Here is a 27903-nt window from a genome sequence, read left to right as displayed (position 1 = left end):
ATCTGTGTTAACAGGTGCCTGGGTAAAAGAAATCCTTTGTAATCGGATTTCTGGGTTAAAGATATTCTGGGTTATAGAATTTATGGGTGATAGAAATTCTGTGTAAAAGAATTCTGTGTCAACGGATTCTGAGTAAAAGAATTCTGGGCAAACATAGATCTGAGTAATCGGATTATGGGTCACTGATGTCTACCCTTCAAGTCAAATTAACAATAAATTGACATAAAATTTGCCTGAAAATTGACGACAACTTTTTTCTAGTCAACTTTTGAAGTGAATTTGCATTCTAATTCGGAAAGTAAATTTACGTCAAATTACGTAAAAAACAGGAAAGTCCGAAGTTGACTGAAATTCGACGAAAAATTCAAGGAAACTTTTGTAAAGTAAGCTTTTGCTGAATCAAACTGTGCTATTAGGGTAATTATTAAATTATCGCCAACATTCAGGGAAAGTTGGTTACAACTTGTATTCAAAAGTTATAAAAGCTGAAAGTTGGCAACAATTTGTTGTCAACCAACTTTCTTTCAGAAAGTCTGGCTATCAGGAAGTGCACGAAAGTTCTTTCAACGACATCATTTGTCGGTACATCATTAAAGAGCCCAGATAACCAGAGTTTCAGCACAATTTTTGAGCTGAAACTTTTATCGTCTCAGTGACATACAGTACACATAAAAAATTTCAGTTCAACTTTTGAGAGCTCTTTGACGTTAAATTTCACATAAATTTGACGAAAACTTAAAGCTGCTATTAGACGTCTATGAGACATCAAAATTTGAGACGCAACAAATGACATCAACAAATGACGTCAACAAGACCTCAAGTGTAGAGATATTTTTTACCTTTTGATTTTTAAATTTACTATGTTGAATAGTTGCTAGATGTCACGACATATGTCATATGACTTCTCTTTAATATGAATCTTTCTCTTTTGCTATGGAGACTATATAGTCTCCATACCTTTTGTGAATACCAAATCACGCAGAATGTTAATTTTTCAAATCAAGTGTTACACAATAAAATTAAATTTTTTTGTTATTAATTATCATTTAGAATATCTTTTATTAAGATGAAAAGTATAGTTAGATACACTCTTGTAGTTGTATAAAGATTCATTCTGACCAATCAATTGGCTAGAGAAACTCCCTGATTAAAAAAAAACAATTCGAAATGATTTGCAATGTTAAATACCCATAAGAAAGGCGATTCGAAAGTATTCAAAGTATTTAAAAGCATTAAAAAGTATTTAAAATATTTTTTTCTAATCGTTTTAAATCGTTTCTTCTAATAAGGGTTATGAAAATATATTTTTATAAAATTCGACACCGAAAATGGCTTGAGAAAATTTATTTTAATTTTACAGACAATAATTATTAAACGAAAATATTAAGTTGCGGAAAAAATAATTGAAAATTCTGATTCAGTCCCATATGATCTATTAGTTTATTCTTGCGGTTGCTCGGCTCGAACATTGAGCTATAGAATTTTTAACTCATAAGGAATTTTATACAATTTTATAAGATTTAATGCGATATTATATAATTTTTAAAGAATTCATGATCTTTATAGTATAGGATTTATAGTAAAACATGAAATTCATCAATTTAAAATATATAGATTCTTCTACTTTCGCCATCTAGTGATGGAATTTATAAAACCGCATTATCTAGTGAAAGCAAGGTTACTATTCTAGTAATCTAGTAACCTTGAGTGAATTTTTGATGTCTCGTATATCGTATATGTCAAATAGCGGCTATAATTTGACGTCAAATTTACGCTCAATTTGACTGTTGGGGTGCGTTCCACTTGACGTTCACAACGCCACGCTCACGTGTATTTAGATAGGATTTTGAGGCGTTTTGAGCGTTGTGAACGCTTAGTGGAGTTAGTTGAGCTCAACTGGCAGGGTGCGGAGTATAGGGTGGGGACAACCAAATCGAATGCAGCGTCCGTCATGGACGAAATACGAGTTAAATAGCACTTATGTTGTAAATAGCTAAATGAAAGCAGTGTTAAAAAATGAGATCTAGTAGTAGTTGTGTAGTTAATTGCAGAATTACAGACACAAATAGTAATTGCAAGTTGTATACATTTCCAACTGCCAGTTGAAAATTAGAAAAACGAAAAAAATGGATAGGTGCAGTAAGAAGAAAAAAGTAAGTAGTGTATAACCTAACTTTCCAGTGTGTTTACAAAAACTGATGTACTAATATATTATGTGAGATAAAAAATAATTTTGTTTGTGTCAATTTCTAATAAAATAGATTTATTAGAGTCTTGATGGGTCACCGTGTAAGTCGGAACCAACAGATTGTATTTGTAGTGATTATTTTATTGCAGGTAGAAAAGCAGAAGAGGAGTCAAGTCCTTATTTTAAAATTAAATTGAAATTAGTAATTTAATGATATTTTTTTTAAATAAAGTTTTATTTCAATCATTTACAATGAAATTTCATAATAAATGACAAAGTACATAATTTTTTCCATCTTATATCTTATATTAATTATTATAATAAATTTTTAAACTAATATTAAGATACTTTTACCGCGCATTTCTTGAATTCTTTGACATCTCTGACATGATCAGCCGTTATCAAATGCTTGTCCCTGATTGATTGAGGAACTCAAATCCAGTTTGAATGGTGATATTCATCTTCGGCTAAAAATTATTACGAAACATTTTTTAAATTACAAATTTTTAACCCAAAGCTTTTTTTAATCATTGGATTCGAAAATTTTAAATTACGAATAATTGAATTCACTATAATTTCTTTACTAATAAGATTTTGTACTAATTCTAATAGAATTAGTACAAAATCTAGTTTTTAAGGAAAATTTCTACAGCCCAACTTTATACCTGTTTCCAAATATTTTTCGCTCCTTCATAAATTGAGGCGAGTATTTAGCAACCTATTAATGTATTCAGGGACTTGAAGAATTTCATTTAGGTACAGATGCGGTCTTCATTATCTTGTATACTAAAGTATAGCAGAGTTAATTTAGTATACCAGGCACTAACGACACCACCTGTGTATTATATACGCAACATTGATAATATGAATTAAGCAATTACTTATCGATTATTGATAGTTGTTAATGTTTTTTTTAACTTCCCGCTAAGAAAATTGAAAATTTCCAAAAAAAGGAAAGTCATTGGTTTCGGTCTGATTTTCGAAATTCGAATTTCTAGCAGATCTTGACGTTTCGACGTTCTAGGGAGCTATTCTGACTAATTTCAAAATGATGTCAGAGTGTATGTATGTGTGTACGTACGTACGTATGTACGTAAATACTCTGTAACTTTTGAACGGATTAACCGATTTCGATCTCCAAGGTGGCAATCGGCGCGGCTTATTAATTCCCACAAACTGTGGAAAAGTGAACTTGATCGGTAGTGTGCGTTCGGAGATATTTCAAAAATAAAATTTTTTCAAAATTGTTTTTTTTTTTATAACTTCTAATGTGCTCGATGGATTGATTCCGAAATCAACTGGGCTCTGAAACTTTATAAGCCGCGTCGATTGCTACCTCAACCGTTGGAATCGGTTCATTCCTTCAAGAGAAACCGTTGACGAAAGAATTGAAAAAAAAAATTATTTTTTAGTTTTTTTTGTATTTTTCAACAACGACTAGGTTAATCGATTCCAAAATCTATTGAGCTCTAGAACTCGACAAAACGCGTCGATTGTCACCTCAATCGATCAATTCGTTCGAGAGATATTGTTGGAGAAAAAAATAGTAAAAACGTTTTCTTTTCTAAAACAATGGCATACCAACGTATTTTCGAGCTTGAAGAGCTCGAAAATGTATTCACAGCAATGTTTTCGAGCTCCTTAGGTTCGAAAACAGCGAAAAGTTTTGGGGCTGGCCCGCAGGGCAACCGATAGACAGATTTGTTATGTCGATCTCCATCAATATTTGAAATACCCGCGTATTTTGTTCTACGCCACCTATATTATGCCAACATGATAAAATATGAAAAAAAATAATGATGTTTCGTTTTGACGCTGGACTTTTGACCAATTAATTTTCCAATCGACTCTATTTTTAAGAACATAATTTTATTAATAAAAATTATAGCCTATTACCCTTAGCGCTGAATTCTAATTATTTTCAACGGTCGATTATTTATTTAGGTTAATTATATTACGATAAAAGCGGAATATAATAGAAAAATTTATTAGAACCTTCGGAAAAATGCAAGGTAGCCTAGGTCAAGTACCCGTCTCTTTTCACTATATGCAGTCGAGGGTGAAAAATTTATTATCTCAGTCCGGGGTACAATCTTTACTATTGTATTTATTTATGTAATACTTATGTATGGTCAACCCCTGTAAGCGGAAGCCGTTCCAATATAATAAGAAAAATGGCGTCTCGTGCTCTTTCTCTTCCGAGTAACTAACTCCGTTCTGCGCACCTGTTGTGCGCATACAGTGTAGTAGAATATTTCAAATGAAGTGTAGGTGCTTCATTGAATTTCATTGATAAAAAAAATTGTTTCCTAATTGAAATTCATAAGTATGACATAAATTTTCATCTTAATTACTGTTATAAAAATAAAACATTGAATAAATAAGATGAACACATCGATAACTAATAAATTATTTTCAAGTTGATGTTCTCACTACTGTTATTTAGAGAATTGTCGAGCATGCGCAGTACGGACAAAATCTTTCAGAAAAGAGAGAGAATAAATTTTTAGTCGGTACCGTACTACCGTGGTTTGGTACATTCTTTCCTATAGTATACCCATTAGCTATAGAAGTATTACATATATGATTTATTCATATATGACTGCTCTCTCTCTCTCTTTTTCACTTTATTTCTATTGGCTACTATAGACATAAATGTATACAAAGTGTACATAGGACTTGATTTCTTGAACAATGTCTTGAAGCTCTGGGGCCTCTGGGGATACTGAATATGAAGCAAGCAAGCAAGTGACTTGGTATTAATGTCTTGACTAGTCTAGACTAGTCAGCCGGCAGTTCCCAGTCCCCTGTTCCGGACGCAACAAGCGAGGAATGTTGTATATACATACATGTGTTCATCAGTTTATATTTCACGCAGCTTCTCAACAAATCTCAATATTTCAATTGTTATGTAAAATTATAATAATTAATTAAATATTTATCCATATTACAAATAATAACGATACAATGCATAGAATAAAATTACGTTTGTTTACATGTGATTAGTGAATTTAAGGAAATAATTACTTGTGAGACATTTAAAAAACTAAGTAAAATTGTATATAACATAATATTAAAAATAAAAAAATATTTTCACTTCAATAGAAAGGAACTTGACAAAATAGATAAATAAATTTTTTCTACATAACAATTTTCTTTAATTGTATTGTTTCGGAAAAAATGTAAGTTCATTCCCCTCTGGAGGACAGTCAGAAGCAAGAGCAAGAAATCATCGTGCGCGAGTTAATGAAAAGGGGAATAAGAGAGAATGTATGGAAAATTGAAAAATACGAGAGCGAAACTATACTCAGTTGTTAGTGCGTGTGTGATGACGAGAGAAACCAGCATGATTTTTTGTCCGTGACTGTCATTCAAGGTTCAAGCATTTTTCATTGTCTTCCCATAAATTATTTAAAATTTATACCTGAACACACATAAGTACAAATACTAATTTTATTTGAAAATTTTTACCCTCTTATAAGACAAAAATATACTGATTTTTATATACACTGTCATTAACTTTTAAAAAGAAAAATTTAATAGATCCTCAACAGTCACGAGATAACGTGAATGTGTAGATACACAAGAATAAAAAATTCTTAATTCAACTGAAAGCTACATATCTACTTTTTATGTGATCTTGAAATCTTCAAGTTCAACTTCTATAGCAAAAAAAACACTAACGAAAAACAGTACTCTGAAAATGAATAATTTGAATCTTATCTAGTTCAACAAAATTTCAACTTTAAATGTAATAATTTTTAACATAAACATAAATATAAGCGTACGTTTTTATAAATTTTTTGACATAACAATAAAATCATTTTATACAGAAACTAACAAACAAATTGTATTGAATTTTATTGCCCTTTTTATTTTTCATTTCAAGACTATCCTTTCAACAATCTATGCATTATTTAACGTTTTATAATAACTCTACAGATCTGATTAAAAAAATAAACAAAATAAAATAAAATATACTTTTTTCAGGTGCCTTAGCAATTCTTAATTTAATTATTCTGGGCCAAGCATGCCCTCGAAAAAGCAGTACAACCTTGTGCGCAATGATGAATACGACACGAGGATTCCTTTACACAGCGAGGAGGCTTTCCATCGTGGTATTGTCTTCCACGCGAAGGTATATAAAATTTATTCATTTATTTAATACATTTTTTTACCCTGAAATCTAGATCCTTGGAGACCGAAATTACAAAATTTGTAATTTCTGGCGGCAAATAAATAAAAAATAATAATAAAATTTACACAAATAATAGAAACTTATTCAATAAAGACAATTTATAATCAGGGTTCAAGATACAATTTTATTACTCAGCATCTCTATCTTAAAACAATAAGTAACACGAAGATCTGAATTCTTTATATTTAAAGAAAAAAATACAGGGAATTTTATTATGAAATATGAGTTAAAATTACTTAATTTATATTGTACACTTGAAACGCTATTGATATTGCATAATTTTTACTATCTTGAGAATTTAATTTATATTTGAATTTTGTAATTTTTATTATTTGAACATAGTAATGAATATAAACTGGATTAGTAGACTTGACTACACTGAGAGAAAAAATGTATATTTTCAGGGAAAAATGAGTGATTTAAATATTCTAGTTACTTAAAGAGTAGCAAACAAATATTTTCTTTAATCAAGTAAAATAATGACTTAAAACCAGTATTTTTTTACTTGCTTAATACTAACAAAAAAATCTGTCTATCGGTTGACCCTGCAGGGCAGCACCAAAACTTCCCGCTATTTTCGAGCCTCTGAGCTCGAAAACATTGTTGTGAATACATTTTCGAGCTCCTTGAGCTCGAAAATACTTTTGTATGCCATTGTTTTCGAAAAAAAACCGTTTTTTAGCATTTCTTTCTTTCACGATATCTCGCGAACGAATGAACCGATTTCGATGGTTGAGGCGGCAATCGACGCATTTTATTAAGTTCTAGAGCTGACCAGATTTTGGAATTGTTTGGTTGAGTTATTTCAAAGATATTCGCAAATAACTGTTTTTTTTACCATTTCTTTCTCTCGTGATACCTCTCGAAAAAATTAACTGATTGAGATGGCTAAGGCGGCAATCGACGCGTCTCATGAAGTTCTAGAGCTGATTAGATTTTGAAGTCGATCGTTTAAGTCGTTTCTGATAAATCAATAAAAAATTGAAAAAAAAAAAATTTTTTTCGTAATTCGCCAATATTTTCGAGTCTACTCGATCAAATTATCTGAAATTTCCAGGAAAGTTGATGGCCAACAAGCTTTTTCGATTGCGGCTTTAACCATCCAAATCGGTTCATTAGTTTAAAAGTTGCAAAGAGTTTACATACACACACACACACACACACGCGGACATCATTCTGAAAATAGTCAGAATAGCTTCCTAGGACTCGGGGTGAAAACAAAAAGTTCCCGAATTTTTTGGAAATCATCGATTTTCTTAGCGAAAAGTTAAAAAATTGATTTTGTCAAAAAAATATTATTAGACATGCCTTTTTTAATCTGATGTTGTTCAGATTAATTTTGTACCTCAACAGACATTTTTTTATGAATAAATAATTTTACCCCACCTAAGATTCGAACCTACGCTCAGCCACGGTGGCTTATTGGAAATCATGTTATTAATAAACTCGTAAGTTATTCATCGATGTTTGTCATCTTAAACATTAATTTACACAACCAAAAAACAAAATTTAAATATCTATTACTTTGTAGAAGAAGCTGTCGAAAAAATTTATATATTTTATATTTTTATCAATTCCAATAAGAAATTTTATTTTGGGATAAAAACAAAATTTTTTTACTAATTTTGAATTTTATCTTTGTTCAATACTTTTTTTTTTTATTTAACCAAATAATTGCTCTATCAAGGTTTTTAATTGTAATAAATTTGAGAAGGTATCAACTAAATTGTCGAAATATTTGGTTGTCGTAAGTAATTGATGTTTTTAGAAATTTATTACTAAAATGAAGCAATAGTTTTTTATTAAATTAGAACTATCAATTTAATTTTAGAAAAAAATAACTTATTTTGAGTATTTATGGAAATGAAGAAAAATAATTACTTAAATTTAATGTTTTTTTATCTCAGTCGATATGTTTAGTGAAATTTACTACATCCAATATAGTGAATTTTACTATCCAGTTTAGTAAATTTTACTATATTAGAATGAAATAAAATAAAATGAAATTCGATTAGTTTTTTAAATATTCATCATAATTATTATTATTTATGGCATCTGTATTGATATTTGTCTAAATTTTGATGTTTAAAAATCATTTTAACTTGACCGAGATTCGAACCCTGATCTCCCGCGTGCTAATAGTGTGCCTGGCGGTCCAATGCCTCTTTTGAACGAAAGTCTCTAAACTTGTAATAGATATTCATGTACGCAATTGCTACCGATTGTTAATTTTATCGATCTGCTTTCAAAAAATTACAAACCGTTTAGTAATTGGTTAGTTGCTGTATGATACTCAATACTTCGCTATTCATCTGATTTATAAAAATGACTATACAGACAGTAACTTTTTTCATATTGTAGAGTATTTAATACACACTATCAGTTAATGTTTATTCTTTTACAAAATAAAAATCGTTAAATCGTAGAATGAAATGTATTACTCAGCGTTTATAGGTAATTTGATATACTCATTGTATAAATTGATATTTTATCAGTAAAAAATATCAATAAAATAGTAATAAAAATAATAGGGGTATGCGAATATCATTCGAATCGAATCGAATGTTCGAATTATTCGAATAGTTCAAATAATTGTCTTGTGCTCTTAAATTAATCGATTTCGATGAAAAAGTTGTCTTGTTCGGGTGTATTTGACTCAATTTGAATATTTTTTTCATAGAATTCATTACTAAAATAATAAAAATTTTATTGTAAGAAAAGTGTCATCCGGTCATATCCGGAATGAAAAGGTAAATTTCGTATTTTGATTCGAAAATTCTACATAAATTAAATAAAACATGCTACGCGGCAAAATTTTTTTTAATTTTCCATGTCAGACAGTCTGCAAGATCTCTTAGAAATTCGATTTTCGAAAATCGGACTGAAACCAATAACTTCCCGAATTTTTTAAGATTTACAATTTTCTTAGCGGGAAGTCAAAAATTTTGATAATTACGACGAATATGAATTTTTCTTGAATTTAATAATTAGATTATTATTTGATTTGGATTCAGAATATTCGAAAATTTCGAACTACTCGAATGATTCGAACTATTCAAATAATTCGAGCTATTCGAATAATTCGAACATTTCGAATAGTTCGAGTCGTTCGAATTATTCGATTCGATTCGAGACGAATAATTCGTAAATTCGAATATTCGCACATCCCTAAAAAATAACAGTATAGCAATTTTTCAGATAGACTATAGTACTAATAAGCATTGTGTGATTTGTGCAATATATTCGGTAGTAAATAATAAAAATAATGCAATTATTGGTTTGCATTAGTGTTTTTTCTAACAAGACTCATTTTTTATGTGTAAGTTTCCAACGCAACAACTTCTGATGGCAATTTGTTCTATATTCGTATAGCAGAAATCAAAAATGATTTTGTAAACGTTATAGTTCAACAAGTAGGCTCATAAAGAATGTCATTTTGACGCGGCGCACGACTACGTACTTAAAATATATATGAGGAATGAGTATCACTAAATTAGCTTATATGATTATTTTATTTTATAAACAAAGAAATTAATCATTATATCTTTTAGTATGAATAATCCACGTGTTAATGTATGATCAAAGTATAACAATAAGACATTAAATATTACAAGTCGAATGGTATGACGATATCAGCTTCACAAAGACACGTTTTCTTTCAACAATGAGGTCGTTGACGATGATGTTGGGATATTTCTGTTTAGTATTTCTTTACTATATCGTTCACGTCGTGACGTCATCATACACGTGTTTATTTTGATCTCCAGTCTTTTGCCCTTTTTTTATAGATAATACATTTTTTTTTTATTCGAATAGAAAATTCTATTGTTTTATTATTAAACTATGGGATTTTTTAAATTAATTGGTTCTGATGAAAAAACGATCAATAGAAGAAATGAGTCAAGAGACAACCTAAATTCAATAACATGAGAGCATAATTGCCACTTGATATTTATATCTTTTTCCTTTTATCTCAACCTTGATTTATTTTTACTTCTAATTAATGTTTTTGTTATTATTTTATAGTTTATCGGATCTATGGAAGTACCAAGGCCAACCAGCCGCGTCGAGATCGTAGCGGCAATGCGACGAATTCGAGTATGTTTTAAATATTCTTATAAATAGTAAAATATAATTATTCTTACTCTGTATTTTTTTTTTTTTAGTATGAATTTAAGGCGAAAGGAATAAAAAAAAAGAAAGTAACATTAGAAGTTTCTGTAGATGGTCTCAAAGTTAGCCTGCGTAAAAAAAAAGTAATAAAGATTTTAAATAAATAAATAAATATAATATTTATAAAATATATAAATAGAAATAATTTATAAATATTTTTAGAAAAAACAGCAATGGATTGATGAAAATAAAGCATTTCAGATGCATTATCCAATATACAGGTATTTTATAAAACAAAGTAGGAATTTTCAAATAAAATATTATTTATTTAACTTTTTATATCTAATCTTTTATTACATACTGAGAGAAAAAAAAATAAAATTCAAGTAATTATTTTTCTTGTTTCCATAAATACTCAAAATAATTAATTTTTTTCTAAAATTAAATTTATAGTTTTTAGTTTAAGAAAACTATTCCTCACTTTAGTAATAAATTTCTAGAAGCATCAATTACTTAAGGTAAGCAAATATTTCTTTAGTTTAGTTGATACCTTTTCAAATTTATTACAATTAAAAATTAGAATAAAATTTTTGCCCTAAGAAAAGAATTTGTTTTTATAAGAAAATGAATATTTCTCATTGGTGTTGAAAAAAATATAAAATATTTTAATTTTTTCGAGAGCTACTTCTATAGACTATTAAATATTTAAATTTTATTATTTATAAAAAAAATGTTTGTTAAGGTACAAAATTAATCAGAACAATATTAGATAAAAAAAAGGTGTATAATAATATTTTTTTGACAACATCAACTTTTTCTGTTAGTATTAAGCAAGTAAATAAAATACTTGAAGAAAATAATTGCTTGGCTTTATTTAAGTAACTGATATACTTAAATCAACCATTTCTTTTTAAAATATACATTTTTTTCTCTCAGTGTAATTAGTTGACTAACTTATTAAATTACGACTTTTTCCAGAATATTTTACGTCTCCCACGACAGTCATGATCTAAAAATATTCAGTTACATAGCTCGTGATAGTAATAGCAACTCGTTCAAGTGCAACGTCTTTAAATCTAATAAAAAGGTGAGACTTTCTTTTCTCAGAGCAACAAAATTTCGTTATTCTACAAATAAATCTTTGTAGAAACTTAAAAATAGTTTTAATAGAAAATTTTACGTATGAAATATAAGTACAAATTAAAAAACTTTTATTATAACTCCTCATACGATTATTTCGTATTTATAATTTATAATGTCTGATTGCTGACGTTAAAAATCTATAAATAAATGAAGCGTCTCGTAGAGCTGCAGTTGACGAGCAATTTTCATGCATAACCAGGTATCTGTCGCTGCCAAAACCAGTTGCTTTGCAGAAATGATTATTCGAATGTTTACGATTTACAGTCCTAAAGAACTTGAGAAAGATGCAAGTAGTTGTACAGTTTCTAGTGTTTATTAATAAACCATTTACAATTCCGTTGTAAGTTTAGCTTTTATGTATACTTCGATTATCTGAATGACGTTTTACGTTCCGTTTTCGATTATTGCTACAGTTCATGTGCTTACCGAATCTGACAGACATAAGAATCGTTTCATTGTATTTCTTACGATAGGAAATTTTCCTTGTAATTTTTATATACATGTGCTCATCTTCAGAATTCGTTGAGTATCAGACCAATTCAGTCGAGTTATTAAAATAGAAACATAATTTGAAGAGTGGATTTTACCCTCTCTTTTTTCTTGTATTCTCTTCTCAGTTCAGAATTATATTTAGTTAAGTTTGATCATTTGCTTAGTGAATTGTAAAATTCCTTTCTAATTATGATGAGATAGATTTCTCATTCAAATAACAATTTATGTTAAGTTAAGTTTGAAATTTCATTGGGTTGAAGCTAAAAAAAGATGCTTAGAAGTGTTGGTAAACTTGCCATTTCGTCAGATTTATCATCAATTGTTAATACTAGTTTAAGCGGAAATCAAAGCCCTGGTACACCTGAACCTGATACGTCAGGTGGTTCAAAGCCACGAAAAAAATTATCTTTTAAAGAACCTGAACTATCCAGGTATTTTAAAAATAAAAAATCATCATCTAGAACTAAAAATCTTCCTACTAATTCTTCAAAAGACCCAATGTCACACATTTCTTTAGATGAAGAAACATTTGAAGAAGACGAAAATTATGAAGAACTTGAGGTAAACAATAAGTGATATTATCGGGCTTTAATGAAAAATGTGTATTATTTGAAACTTTCAAGTAAGCTATAGTTTACTATTAACATTAACTTATTTTCAATGTCTTGCAAAGAAAATTGAAAATTTTTTCAAAAAAAAAAAAAAAGTTATTGGTTTCGGATCGATTTTCGAAACCTGACTTTTCAACAGATTTCGACGTTTTAAGGCCCTCGGGGACTATCCTGACAATTTTTGGAAGGATGTCCGAGTATGTGTGTGAGTGAATGTATGCACGCATGTAAATATTCTATAACTTTTGAACGGGTGAACCCATGTAGATCTCCAAGGTGGCATTCGAAATGGCTTATCAATTCCTAGGTGCTGTGAGAAATTGAGCTTGATCGGTACAGTACATTTCGAGTTATTCCCAAAGTACAAAATACACAAAGTGTTTTTTTCTAATAAATTCAAAAATTACAAAACTGATTGATTTTAATAATGTTTTAGCGATATAGGCTGAAAAACTGCGTCGGATGCCGCCTCAAACATAAAAATCGGTTAATTAGTTCGAAGGGTATCGGCAATGAACAATTAAAAAAATTACAATTTTCTCCGATAACGCACATTGTAATTTATTATACATTCCAAAACTCACACCGGCCTTTTGGTTTCATAGTATTTCATGATCGCCACATAAATTATTGCAATCAGTTCGATAGTTTAAATAATATCATCTTCGAAAATTTTGAAAAATTACTGTTCCTGAGATTTTTTCCAGATGTTTCATATATCAACTTGCTGGTTTAATTCAAAGTTCACCTAGCTTCATCTATATCATTTCTATTATTTTCTGTCTAAAAACATTGAATTTATCGAGCACAATCGTGTTCAAAACTTGAATAAATGATCTTTGTTGATTATTTTCAATTTCTCGAATTATCGGATACTAATATGAAACGTCACTTTTTTCAAGTTCGAAGGGCTCGAAAATACCAATGTATTTTATAGGTATTGTTGAGCTCAAAAAGCTCGAACATTCATCAGCAATGATGTTTTCGAACTCCTTGAGCTCAAAAGCAGCGGGGAGTTTCGGGGCTGGTTCGCAGGGTTAACCATCTTTTAGTTTTCATTATGTACTGTCACTAAACTGCACTAATTTTTTATGTTTAGAGTCAAGCCATGAGAGTAGTTAGAACAGTAGGTCAAGCCTTTGAAGTGTGCCATAAATTAAGCCTGAACTCACCAACGGAACAGAGAGAACAAGACATTGATAGAGAACGAGAACATGTACTTGAACATAATGACGAGCATCCTCTTCATAATGATGATTATGATGACGAGATGACAAATGAACGCGCACCAATAATCCAACGACGAACACCATCTCCAAGCATACATAAAGACATATCACTATTAAGTGACGGAGAAAATCCAGTGCAAGATCAACCACCTGCGATTTCGCCTTGTATTGTAAGAACACATGGATCGTCAGCGTCTCCAATGAGACAATCACCATCAGTAATTTTTATTTTTTAAATCACTTCAATAAGTTGCGCAAATTTTCAATCTGTTAAACTTCTATAAAATAATTTTCCTCACAGGGAACTGTGGCATCTGATTGTGGCGACTTATTAATTTCGAGTAATAATGAATTAACTTCTCTTAAACATGAAATACAACTTCTTCGAGAACGTCTCGATCAGCAAAGTCAACAAACACGTGCTGCTGTGGCTCACGCGCGATTATTGCAAGATCAATTGGCAGCTGAAACGGCAGCGCGAGTAGAAGCCCAAGTAAATTATTATTAAAAATATACTTATTTCAATAGCTTCAGAAATAATTAAATTGTATATTTTTTTTTCTTTTCTCAGACACGAACTCATCAGCTCCTTGTTCAAAATAAGGAGCTTTTAGAGCACATTGGAGCATTAGTCAGTCATTTAAGAGAACAAGATCGTACTTCAAGCTCTCATGGGAACTCAGTGTTACAGTCACAAGTTTCAGGTGTAACTGGCAATACAATAACTTCGCAAAGTCCCACCATTCCTGACTTGTCAAGTCTTGGTCAGGTAACGTTCTACTGAATGATGCCGTGATTGATACCGACAAGCTATGTCAATGCATTTTATTATTTTATGTACTATTTTTTTTTAAATAATTGTAGCTGCTTTTTTTAGCTTATGTTTTTTTACTTTTTTAATAAAAATATTAAACTTACGACATATATTTATAAATACATAAATAGATATGTATACATTTACTCACACACGTATATATACAGTAGAACCTCGATAAGTTCAAAACCTCTGTAACTTAAAAATTTTTTTGATTCCCTTCCCTTCACAGCTTAAAACCTCTATTACTTAAAGTACAAAACCTCGATAACTCAAACAATTATTTTGAGCATTGCCCTCGATAACTTAAAATAATATTTTGGTGACCTCCATAACTTAAAGTAATATCATTGAGTCATCGTATTAAGTATGTATGCAAACAAAAGGTTTCGCCAAAAGCTTAATTGATTTTTACTTTAGTCTTTCACTTAATCGGGAACTAGGGAAATAAAGGATAAAGGGGAGGGGGAGGACCTTTACTCAGTAGGAATTTTCATATAAGAGTAAATATATATGTATAAATAAATAAAAATCTATCATTTCTATTGAATTATATGTATCTTTTTCACACTCAAGTTTCCAATCAATAAACCTCGTTAAGTTAAAAATTTTACTTTAATAACCTCTCTAACTTAAACTCTCGATAAGTAAAAAACTCGATAACTCAAATTTTTTTACGTTTCCCTTGAATTTTAACTTATCGAGGTTCTACTGTATAAGTATATACCTGGACCTTATTTAGGCTACTTTTGAACTTTATATTGCCCCGCCCCCCCTTTCTATATCGGTTTCAAATGCGGAAAGAACCCATATAACAATCTTATAGCAATCTTGTCCAGGCATAATCACCAGTACACTAGTTGTCTATGTCTTTATATAACTATGGATCTTGTTACAGACACTGGTACAAAGTTTTAAATTGCAAGTCTTGTACAAGACAAAAAAAATTTTGTGTTATCCTTGATTAAAAGAAACGATTCAAAACGATTAGAAATGATTTTAAAACAATTCAAAACCATTCAATTTCAATACTAGGGGAAGGGGGGGCAAAACGGGGTACCCCCAAAATTTTATAAAAAAAAATTTTATATTTTAAATGGTTCCCTGTGGAAAAGCTCTCATAAATTCTAATAAGATATTGAATATTTTTTATGAGAATCTATGAGCTTCAAAAATATCTATGAGATTTAAAAAAATTCTCATATGAATTTTTATGAGAATCTATGAGTCAAAGCTTTTGATGTTTTCCTATCATGATTTCCGTACTAGATTTTTAAAAGAATGAGTAAGATTTTTTAATTTATGAGATTTTGTGACTCGAATTCCGCCAACGATTATGAGATTGAATAAGTACTTTCACTTCTATAAGATTGTTACAGTTTATTCTAATCTATTTTCAATAAGAATTGATCAGGCGAATTCCGATGTTATAATACTTACAAAATCTCAATAAGATTATTTTTTTATACGAAATTTCCAGAATTTATAAGATTTAGTAAGAGTTATCCTAGGAGATAATATCTTATTGAATATCATAAAATATTTGTCATATTTTATGAGAAAATATTCAACATGTATTTCTTCGAAATTTTATGAGACTGAATCAGGAATCACATGGACAAATGCAGACCTTTTTCTCATAAAAATTTTATGAGAATTAGTAAGAAAATCTATAATCGAATTAACTTGTAAAAACCTAAAAGATTTAATTTTAACTTAAAAGCTATGTGATTTATGAGTTTTTGTAAGTTTTAGTTAGAAGGCTATTACTTATAAAATATTATGGAGTACTTATGAGATTTTATAAATAATTTCCATTCACATAAAATATTAATTTTATCAGATTCATTCAAAAATAATTGCTTAACTTCATTTTTTTTTTATAAGAATTTACACCAAAAATACTAATATTATCACTATTTCTTGTACTTTAAATATTTTAACTGTTCGGTGATTTTTTATGTGATTTTTTACAAACCCAGTAATGTATCTTGCCCCATTTTTTTTTTTTTTTTTTGGTGCAAGATACATTATTTTTTTGTAGCGATATTGCATTTTTTTGCTTAAACAGAATAAAATTTCTCGGAACAAGTACTATTCTTTTTACGCAAGTTTTTTTGTATTCTCCGACCAAAATAACAAAAGTTGCTTAAGCCAAGAGAAAAAATTTCTCGGGAGAAAAGATCGATATGGAGAAGGATAAAGTCACCGGTGCTAGGCAGCAGCAGCGGGAGTAGTTCGGTGCTCGCCACGAGATCGCGCCTACGATTTGTAGTGTCCCTGGTAAGACATTTATTTCAGAAGTGTTATATTCCAAATTTCAATACGATTTTATTTGACTCCTCTGTCATTTGACAGACCAACAAGTACCTGTTTGGGTTGTACTATGGTATATCCCATAATACATCATGACTTTAATATTTAATATTAATGTTTACTTGAGTAATTTTTGATGAATAAATATACGGACTCATTTCATAGATTTTTCGTGAATAGATTGCTAAAGATTTTCCGCGTAAATACTCATACAAATATTCTTGAGTATTCATAATAGAAACTTTTTGAATTCATGCTAAAAAATTCAATAATTTAGCATATAAACCTTCAATACTTCAGAAATCGTCTCATACAATCTTATTCATTTCCAAAATCTACTCAATTGTAAACTTCACATTTTTCGAAAACTTATAAAAACTTATAATCACAATATTACAGCTTCTGTTTCTTATAGATTCTGATAATTTATATGAGAATTTTAAGAAAAAAATTTTTTTGATGCACCATCTATGAGAAAATAATTGTATCAGAATTTTTGAGATTTTTCGTGGACAAATACTGATCGTTTTCTCATAGCCAATTTTTTTTATGAGATTTTATAAGACCTTTTCCACAGGGTTTTTAAACATTTCAAAATCACTCCTGTAAATATAATTAAGCGTTACTTTGAATTTTTTTTGGTAAACTTTTTCAAAAATCAATTATCAGTTGAAAAATATTAATGACGTTTGTTTTATGATAAAAACTATTAAAAATTTGATTTCTTATGTTGTCTCCAATAAACATGTAAAATATAATTTTTCTTCATGTAAATTACTTACAAAAAAATTCAACTTAATCAAATTCGTTTAAAATCCAGAAATTTTTTTTTTTTTATCTTCTTTAGGGGGTACCCCACTTTGCCCGCAAAAATGAAAAATTTTTTTTTTCAACGGTAACTGAAAATTTCTTCTATTTACTTTGAATATCATTAAAAAAAAAGATTTAGCGTATTTGAGTCCTCGAAAACTTGGTATTTCCTTAAGTACCCCCTTTTGCCTCTCCCTCCCCTATATAGGGGGCATTCCACGCCAAATCAACCATGTTTGAACCCGACCCCTTTATATTTGGCTAAAAATTTTTTCTCTTTTTCTACCATGTCAAAAACGTTCCTCAGAATTTTTACAAATTTTTTTACCCAACCAAAAAAAAGTTATAAATTTTTGAAAAAAATGGCTTTTTTTATTTTAAATAGCCATAACTTTTTCAAAAAATTCGACTGATTGGGACGTTTTTTTTTTCAACATTTTTGTTTTTAAATATACTTTTCGAAAAAAAATTATTGCAACCTATCTTCATTACTTAAATTTTCAATTGGAAAAAAAAAAATATAAATCGAAAAAACATCACTCTGAAAAAATTTGAAGATTAGCAGAAAATGTCTAAGTTTTATGCAAAAAAAAAAAAATGGTAAACATCGAAAAATTTTTGATTTTTTCCAAAAATCTAAAAAAAAGTAATGAAGATAGGTTGCAATAATTTTTTTGTATTTTTTTTCGAAAAGTATATTTAAAAACAAAAATGTTGAAGAAAAAAACGTCCCAATCAGTCGAATTTTTTGAAAAAGTTATGGCCATTTAAAATAAAAAAAGCCATTTCTTTCAAAAATTTATAACTTTTTTTTGGTTGAGTGAAAAAATTTTTAAAAATTATGAGGAACGTTTTTGACATGGTAGAAAAAGAGAAAAAATTTTTAGCCAAATCTAAAGGGGTCGGGTTCAAAAGTGGTCGATTTGGTGTGGAATGCCCCATAGATATACATTAATGATTAATGTATATCTATGGGGATTTCACAAAACGATTCACTCAATGATTATCGTTTTGTGAAATCAGGGATGTTTTACTTAAAGAATCGTGCAAGAATATTGAAGATTTCTTGTTCAAGGTGCATTGATACAGTGATTTGAGCCAATCTTGTACTAGAAATTACTTGCATACACTAACGCATATCTTGCGCCAGATTTGCTCAAAAAGTCTCATATTACACTATCTATATATCTCACTTCTATCTCTGTCACTTAACCTCAGGATCCTGTATCGTATGACAATGAAAGGGTTAAAGTGGCAGAGACAGAAGTGAGATAGATAAACAATGTAATATGAGACTTCTTGAGCAGATCTGCCGCAATATATGCGTTAGTGTATGCAAGTAATTTCTGGTGTAAGACTCGCTCAAGATATGCGTAAGTAACTTTACTAACAAATCTTGAGCAAAACATCTTCAATATTCTTTAGTACAATATCATGTGCAAGTCCTACAACAATCTTGTCTTAGAATTTTGCATTAATATCTTGTCACAGATTAATAGCTATATAAAGACACTTAGGGGTCTTCCGTAAGATAGTTTCATAAAAAGAGTACAAGACTACTACAAGATTTTCTTGTAGACCTCTCCGCTTCGTGGTTGAGGTGTGCAATACAAATGATGGTTATAGGCGCGTATTAATATTGACAGCTGAAATTGTAATATAATTTTTTTAACGGGATTCAGAACCGATCTCGGGGATGGCAACATAATCCAAAAGTACCCTAATATATATACTGCCATAGTTATGATTGCGAGGCTTTCGTATCTTTTATTTTTCATACATGCTGCAAATCAATATACGTTTATCTCTGTTATTTCACGACTATATTCTTAATCTAATATTGCTGAAGCGACAGAGAATATAAAATAGAAAGAGTGAATTAAAAGTTTGACGGCTGTGATTGTTTTATGCTACTTTGAATGGCGCTTGAATAAAATAATAAACTGCTTTGTGTTTAGCTTAAAATCTCCGTGATATTACCCCGAGGTATCCGCGATTGTTGCTCGACAGGTTCTTCGCACGGGGTTTTTGGATTTAATATCAGCAAATGCTAGGTAATATCGTAGTAGCAGTACATACTTATAAAAATCAGCATCAGCAGTAATCGCCCTAGCATCTTATATCTCGCAATTGCAGAAGAATCGTTGTGTCATACTAACGTTCTTTGTCTTCGCGGTGTAATCTAATACTCCGTAACAATACACCTTTCTCCGAAGCAGTCACAATGGACACCAATACAAAACTCACCCTGGGAGTTAGAGGCACCGTCTTTTACATACTCTTACACTCCTGAATTTTATTCAACAACGGCGAGGATAGACCAGCCGTTTACTTCCAACGATCAAATGCACTTTCAAGCCCAACTACTTGAGAGGTTACATAATATTAGCCCATACCCGACTCAGAGGTCATCCTACTCTACGCCGTCGTCTTACCCTATGCAGCCACCGAACTTCCTTTTATCTCCAAATTGTAATAAATTACCAGTGAGTATGTCATTTATAAAAATACCAGTCTACTGTTTTCATTAATTTTACTCTTTATTATTAGAATTCGTCGAATTCGGGATCTCTATCTCTTCGTATATCTCAAGCAAACAGCTTTACTTCATCTCCAATCATGTCACATAAAATTCCTGTTTACTCCACACAAATTGAAAGCTCATCAGATCCTCTTTCTGAACTTCAAGCATTAATAAAACCTTTGCCATGTGTCTCACGTCAAAGAAATTCACTGTACACTTCGAGCTCCACCACGTCTGCTCGAGATCCAGACTTTAAGCAACAACAAAGAATTAGTTGTCCTCCTCAAACATCATTCATGCTCGATACTCCGCCAGTAAAAAAGCGTGGTGAGACCGTGGAAAAAAATTTCGAAGATAATTTAAAGTATGAAGAAAATCTTGTAGGGGATCAAACAGATACAAAGAATTGTAAATTAACTACGATACTCAGAGCAACAGGATCACCACCTACAAGGACCACTAGTGTACGGCTTCCTGTAAGGAACGATCTATCGACCCAAGTTCAACGTACCAATTGGGCTCGACATACTACTAAGTAGTTTTGATAATTCAAACTGGACAAGTAGTCATTTCTTTTATTGATCAATAAATTTTTATGTGCGTGCCAACAGTTTCAGGAAGAACAACAATATATGAAATCAATTTGTTACTTGTAAAAGATTTTCCTCTTTTTAAGAATCACTTGTGCCAAATTTTAATTTTTTTAAGCTCATTTTTTTTTCTTATTTATGTAGTTATGAATAATTTAAAATAAATATACATTGATTAAGATAAAAAAGGCATCGTTACACTTAAAAAAAATCTAGGCATCGGTTGGCCCCGAGCAAGCCAGCCCCTAAACTTCCCGGTGTTTTTGAGCTCTACACACACTAAAAAAAATTCTCGACTGAAGGTAAATATTCTTGATTCAAGAAAATTTTTTTGGAGACCTAAATTTTCTCAGATAAAGTAGAAATCTTCTCCAACCAAGACGAATTCTCTTGGCTCAAGAAAATCTTGACTTGGTTCCCGAAAACGTTTGTCTTCAAAAATATTTTCCTGACTCAAGATATCTGTTTTTTCTGTGTAGGAACTCGAAAACATTAGTATAAATACATTTTCGAGCTCGACAATACCTTTGTTTCTTTTTTTTATGAGCTTTTCAAGCTCAAAAGGGTTACGGTTTATGTTAAAGTTTAAAAATTTAGAATCCAAAATAATAAATGAATGAGCGATTTTTATATATTTATTTACAATTATGTTCAATAATTAGCTCAAAAATAAGTATTTACGTGTTAAGTTTTATCTATATCGTGATACGAGCGAACATGACGATTTTTGAGCAATCACTTCCAATAACTTATATAAAGAAGAACATATTAGTTTTGAGTAATTATGTTCAGTAATTATGATGTTATTCAATGGAAAAAGCAGATATAGATTTTACATTTATCATTCCGTCGACGATATCTCTCGAACGGATTATCTGATTGGGACGTTCTTGGCAGCAATCGAATGCTTTTATCGAGTGCTAGAGCTGATTAGATTTTGGAATTGATCGATTCGATAGACTCCGAAATATTCACGCAAAACGAAAAAAAACTATTTTTTTTCCATTCTTTCGTTGACAATATCTCTTGAACGGATTATCCGATTGAGACGTTTGAGGTGGCAATTGGCGCGTTTCATTGAGGTCTAGAGCTGATAAAATTTTGTGAATGATTGGTTTAGTCATTTCGACGGTATTTGCAAAAAACTGTGTTCTACTATTTCTTTCGTCGACGATATCTTTCGAACGGATTATCTGATTGAGACATTCTTGGCGGCAATCGAAAGCTTTTATCGAGTTCTAAAGTCCTCCCAGAGAGTAAATCGCCGTCGGGAATTGTCGAAAATTTTCGTTTTGTAATGTTAATGTATAGTAACGGCGTGAGATTAGACTTGTTTTTCCATAGTGGGGGTAAAAACCGGCGGCGACTTATTCTCTGGGAGGACTTTAGAGCTGATTAGATTTTGGAATTGATCGATCCAACAGTTTTCAAAATATCCAAAAAAAAACGAAAAAAAAAATTTTTTTTTTTCGTATTTCTTAAATATCTCAGAATATATATGACTAAATAATCTAAAATTTTCTAAAAATCTAAGTTCAGAAGGGATCTTTTGAGTGCCGCAAGAACCATCTAAATCGGTTCATTCATTAAAAAGATATGAGAGGTTTACATCCACACACACACACATACACACACACACACACACACACACACACACACACACACACACACACACACACACACACACATACATACTGACAGACATCGTTCTAAAAATGTCAGAATAGCATCCTAGCGCCTTCAAACGTCGACATATGATGAAAACCCGATTTATGAAAATTGGGGTGAAACCAATAACTTCCAAATTTTTTTAAAGTCGTTGATTTTCTCAGTGGGAAGTTAAAAATTGCATAGTTTTTTAAATTTTATATTTGTGCATATTTTTTTTTTTTTAATTAAATTTTTGAAAGAAACATTTAAAAATTTTTAATTGTCTGCTAACTTCAGGATCATAAATTTTTATTAAATTTTTTATTTGGAGATAATTTTTATTTTCTAAAACTAGTCATATTTTGAATGAAAGTTTTGTTTTTATTCTGCATTTATTAAAAAATTTTATAAAAATTTGAAATTTGGAAAAATTAAATAAGTGTAAGCGTCCCTGATTAAACAACTCAATTCGACCGAATTAAAAATTTTAATTCTGGTATATTCTGTCGAATTCTGCAAAACAGAATTCAACTGAATTGAAAATTTGAATTTGAATTAAACAGAATAGAACCGATTTAAAAATTTCAAATTCGTTTTAATCCAGTTTAATTCGGATTTAGAATCAGAAATCGGAGGATTATTTTCGAATTAATCAGAATTAAACCGAATAAAATTATTTTAATTCGTTTTAATTCGGACAAATTCTGGTTTTCCTGCCGAATTAAACAGAATTCATTTTTAAGTTAGGTACCGAACTAACAGAATTTATCTGAATTAAATAGAATTAAAATTTTAATTCTGTTTAATTCAATCTAATTCAGTTGTTTAATCAGACGTGGTAATTAAAGTAATAAAATTTTTAAAAAATGCATCTACTGAATTTTGAATTGTCTAAACATGCATTATTATTTTTTTTTATTTTATAAACATTTTAATTTATTATTTCAAAGTTTTGAAAATTGTCAAATGTCCGCTAACTTTACTATCATAAAAATTAATTATTAGTTTTAAAATTAAATTAATTATATTAAAATAAAAATTATTGATAAATAAAAACAAAATGAGGATTTCGTTTTTTTAGTATTTTATTTTTCAAAAAACATGATTAAGCCTATGGTGCATTATCATTAATTTTAATTATGTTACTATTTAATTATTTACAAAAAATGTATTGAACTTATTAAATAAAAATTGAATTTTTAAACCATAATTACGATTAATTTATACAATTAAATCTTATACTATTTACATCAAATATTTAATATTTAATTTATGAAAATCCTAAAACTACAATAATATTTTACAACAATAAATAAGCGGATGATAAATAATTATATACAAAAAATCACAGTTACTATTAAAAACTTAATAAAACTACAACAGCTTACGTCTTTTAGCAGAACACAACATACTGCCCATATCATAATTATTTTGACGCTTACGGCTGCAGTTTCCCAGGCCTCCGATTGTTGCGTCCAAATCCGCTTCAGTTGAGGGTAAAAGTTGGCTGGTACTTCCAACGGAATCATCTTGAACTTCCCCATCAGCTTGAGGTGAAGAAGTTGATGATCCATCTGAATCCGCAGATTTTTTCTTCATCAGTCTATCACAATACTCGTGATAGCTGATTTTTTGTCGAGTCTTTGATTTCTCGACTTCAGGTTTACTGGAAACATTTTCTGGATCCGATGAGCTGGGGGTCGTCGCTATCCGATTCATTGCAATCATTTTGACAGATGGATTTTTAAATAATCGCATCACCCGGTTTTTTATTCTGGGTGACATTTTATCTAAAACTGCTTTAAACTCCCTGTCCATCTTTATCAGCAGGTCGAAGGTCACTTTCGTATCCAGCAGCCAAAACCAAAGATTCCCGTCTATGACTTCAGGAATCTTCCACTGCGACGATTGGATGGTAAAATAAATACAATACGATGCCACAACTGCTGGTTTATATTTCACGCACATTGACGTCATCTGTAAGGTATAGTTTGCCACCTGCAGAAAAATCTTGCATAATTCTTTGCAAGCTTTTATTTCCCTGCAGAATTTCTTGATGTAATGATGAGGGTGATTAACCCCCATCTTAAATCCTAGTGTTGCCAGAAGAATTCGCTCATTTGGTATTAGTGCCTTGACCTTCTCCTGGTACTCGGCAGAAGTAGTGTCCAGTTGGTGATCCTTGTTCTTGTTTAGGCAGATATGAAGAGCATTTATGACTGCCTTCGATTTTTGTGGCTCTTCTTCGACCTTTGCCGCCACAAAAATCGCCGCCGTTGCAATTTCATATCGGTGAAACTTGCCCAATGAATGATGGATTAAAAATCTGTGCATGTACACAATGGCAGTATGCACACAGACTTCTGATAATTTTAGCCGCTTGCCCAAGTCGTTTATTAGGTAAGCGGCTTGTTGTTTGTGGTCTAACTCCTTCTCCGCGCTGATGCCATCCTTGGAGCTTGGAGAGTTCTTCAACTCTTCTTTGTTTAGATACCACTTTTGTGCCATATTTATTCAAAATTTTTCACTATCAATGTAACTTCACTGCAAACTTTCTTACTTTACACCGAAACAGCTTTACGCACTTTGAAATAACACAATTTTGTTTTTTCCGTAAGTTTTAATATATTCTCAGACGAACTGTCGGGTATGGAGTTCGAGAATAAAATGTGAAAATATTGACGACGCTGAAATTTAAGGGATCTTATAACAAAAGAAATTGTCACAACAATGGGTGTGGGGGTAATTAGAAAGTAATAGTTCGGGGCTGAAGAAATGTACCTGAGGTAGAAAAGGTCATTAGACTAATGACTCAAAATATTATGGTCATTAGGGTCTGCATATTCAGGTGTGAACGTAATTACCATTCCTGTGAAAGACCTGATGGAAAATAATTAAGTTTGTCATTATATATTTATGTCGAAGTCTCAAATAATGAATTTAAAATTTTCTGAAAATTAAAGTACACGGAAATAAATTAACTGTGTACATTAAGAAGCGACAAATAATATAATGACAGTCATCAGTAAATAGTATCATTCTAAATACACCTATCCAAAAAATTAAAGGAACAAGAAAATTTTATAAATTTTTTAGTGATTTTTGGAAGGCTGTATTTTTGTGAAAAATGATCGTATCGAAAAAATTAAAAAAGCAAATTGAAGCTTGAAATCTCTAGTTTGAAGATCTTTCAGCAAAATTTTTTTTTGAGCCACGGTTTTTGCGGAATCATAAGAAAAAGGTCGAGACAAAATTTTTCTAAATTTTTTGGTTTCGTTTTTTAGGTCTACGGGGCCGGGAAAAATTTTTTCAAAAAAACGAATTCATGGCTTGTTTAGGAAATTTATTCAGCTACAATTTACTTTTTTTGTTTCTCTGTTCGACAATTTTCTGTTGAGATATCAGCCTTCAAATGAAAAAGGATCCTTTTGTCTTTGATTATTGATATCTCAGCAAGAAATGGTCACACAGTAATTTAAAGGGCAGTTTAATAAACTTGAATAAATCCCCTACAAGCTCCATTTTCGATTTTTTCAAAAAAAAATTTTTTTTTATCCTTGATATCCATTTGAAAAACCTTTAAAAAATGGCCATTTTCTAGTTTTTTAGTCAACTCATCGCTACTCTGCAAATATTGATAAAAAAAATAATGTTGCCAGGTAATTTTACAGCTTAATGTACCCTCAAAAACCCTGGAAATTTTCAGATTGATCCATTGAACCATTTGTCCGGACCGATTGCTCAAAGTTTTACAAAACAATTAAAGGAACAAGTTTTGTTCCTTAATTTGTGTAATCATTACCAAAATAAAATAATGAATTTTTTTTTTATTTTCTTTCATTTTTGCATTAGTTATTCAGTAAATGTAAGGTAAAGAGGAAAAAAAAAAAATTTTACAAAAAACGAGACCAAACAAGAATTTTTTCACATTTTTATTTTTTTACGTTTTATTCGGAGGGTTATTTTTTTTTTCGTTTTTCGGAAAAAAAATTTTTCTTTTCTTTACCTTACATTTACTGAATAACTAACGCAAAAATGAAAGAAAATAAAAAAAAAATTCATTATTTCATTTTGGTAATGATTACACAAATTAAGGAACAAAACTTGTTCCTTTAATTGTTTTGTAAAACTTTGAGCAATCGGTCCGGACAAATGGTTCAATGGATCAATCTGAAAATTTCCAGGGTTTTTGAGGGTACATTAAGCTGTTAAATTACCTGGCAACATTATTTTTTTTATCAATATTTGCAGAGTAGCGATGAGTTGACTAAAAAACTAGAAAATGGCCATTTTTTAAAGGTTTTTCAAATGGATATCAAGGATAAAAAAAAATTTTTTTTTGAAAAAATCGAAAATGGAGCTTGTAGGGGATTTATTCAAGTTTATTAAACTGCCCTTTAAATTACTGTGTGACCATTTCTTGCTGAGATATCAATAATCAAAGACAAAAGGATCCTTTTTCATTTGAAGGCTGATATCTCAGCAGAAAATTGTCGTACAGAGAAACAAAAAAAGCAAATTGTAGCTGAATAAATTTCCTAAACAAGCCATGAATTCGTTTTTTTGAAAAAATTTTTCCCGGCCCCGTAGACCTAAAAAACGAAACCAAAAAATTTAGAAAAATTTTGTCTCGACCTTTTTCTTATGATTCCGCAAAAACCGTGGCTCAAAAAAAATTTTGCTGAAAGATCTTCAAACTAGAGATTTCAAGCTTCAATTTGCTTTTTTAATTTTTTCGATACGATCATTTTTCACAAAAATACAGCCTTCCAAAAATCACTAAAAAATTTATAAAATTTTCTTGTTCCTTTAATTTTTTGGATAAGTGTAGTAATTCTTTCATTTACAATTCAAACGTAAATAATTATAAAATAATATTAAAATTTATTGTCTATACAGGAAAAAATAATGTTTGGATTTTTAAAATCGTCATTTAAAAATTAAAAATTTATGACGTGTATTATAAAATTTATTTCCTATGTTGACATCAAGGTTTCGGGTTTTAATATCAAACATCAATTTTTTAAGTTTATTTTTTACTTAAAAAGGATTTAAAGATTGGGGGTGTCTGTAGCCAATTTACCGGACATGGTCAAGATGGACCAGGGTTCGGATCTCCCAAATCTCCGTCGGAAAAGATCGGTGGTAAAATTTGCGTCGCAGTCAATCAGAAAAAATAGTGAAAGAGTTCATTTAAACTAAAAAAATTATGACAGAGTGATTAG

The 27903-nt window shown here is 30.2% G+C and overlaps 2 protein-coding genes and 1 long non-coding RNA gene across 13 annotated transcripts; 1 reads left to right on the top strand and 2 right to left on the bottom strand.

Moving 5' to 3' along the window:
- Positions 1-1938: 1938 nt before the first annotated feature.
- Positions 1939-22716, top strand: LOC130666376 (carboxyl-terminal PDZ ligand of neuronal nitric oxide synthase protein-like). Of its 9 annotated transcripts, none has more exons than XM_057467330.1 (11): positions 1939-2153; positions 6179-6326; positions 10413-10484; positions 10553-10642; positions 10722-10780; positions 11478-11586; positions 13845-14192; positions 14276-14467; positions 14546-14743; positions 20131-20400; positions 20465-22716. In XM_057467330.1, the coding sequence occupies exons 2-11, from the start codon at positions 6219-6221 to the stop codon at positions 20975-20977; spliced, it is 1959 nt and encodes a 652-aa protein (XP_057323313.1). In that variant the 5' UTR covers positions 1939-2153; positions 6179-6218; the 3' UTR covers positions 20978-22716. The 9 variants fall into 9 exon arrangements, with proteins under 9 accessions (XP_057323313.1, XP_057323371.1, XP_057323337.1 ...); XM_057467354.1 differs by lacking the exon at positions 1939-2153 and adding an exon at positions 5120-5564 and having other exon boundaries at positions 20134-20400; XM_057467321.1 differs by lacking the exon at positions 1939-2153 and adding an exon at positions 5120-5564.
- Positions 2403-4380, bottom strand: LOC130666419 (uncharacterized). Of its 3 annotated transcripts, none has more exons than XR_008989677.1 (3): positions 4219-4380; positions 2854-3023; positions 2403-2655 (listed from the first exon to the last, which is right to left on the bottom strand). It is a non-coding gene; the product is annotated as an uncharacterized LOC130666419 (long non-coding RNA). The 3 variants fall into 3 exon arrangements; XR_008989674.1 differs by lacking the exon at positions 4219-4380 and adding an exon at positions 4085-4114; XR_008989673.1 differs by having other exon boundaries at positions 2404-2655; positions 4184-4380.
- Positions 22717-24052: 1336 nt separating the features above from the next.
- On the bottom strand, positions 24053-25186 carry LOC130664351 (cyclin-T-like). Its single transcript, XM_057464183.1, has one exon. The coding sequence runs from the start codon at positions 25184-25186 to the stop codon at positions 24053-24055; it is 1134 nt and encodes a 377-aa protein (XP_057320166.1).
- Positions 25187-27903: the final 2717 nt, after the last annotated feature.

The sequence above is a fragment of the Microplitis mediator genome, chromosome 1 (assembly GCF_029852145.1).
Source record: "Microplitis mediator isolate UGA2020A chromosome 1, iyMicMedi2.1, whole genome shotgun sequence".
NCBI lineage: Eukaryota > Metazoa > Arthropoda > Insecta > Hymenoptera > Braconidae > Microplitis > Microplitis mediator.
Note: the sequence above shows the minus strand (reverse complement) of the source record. Positions and strands in the feature narration are given on the sequence as shown.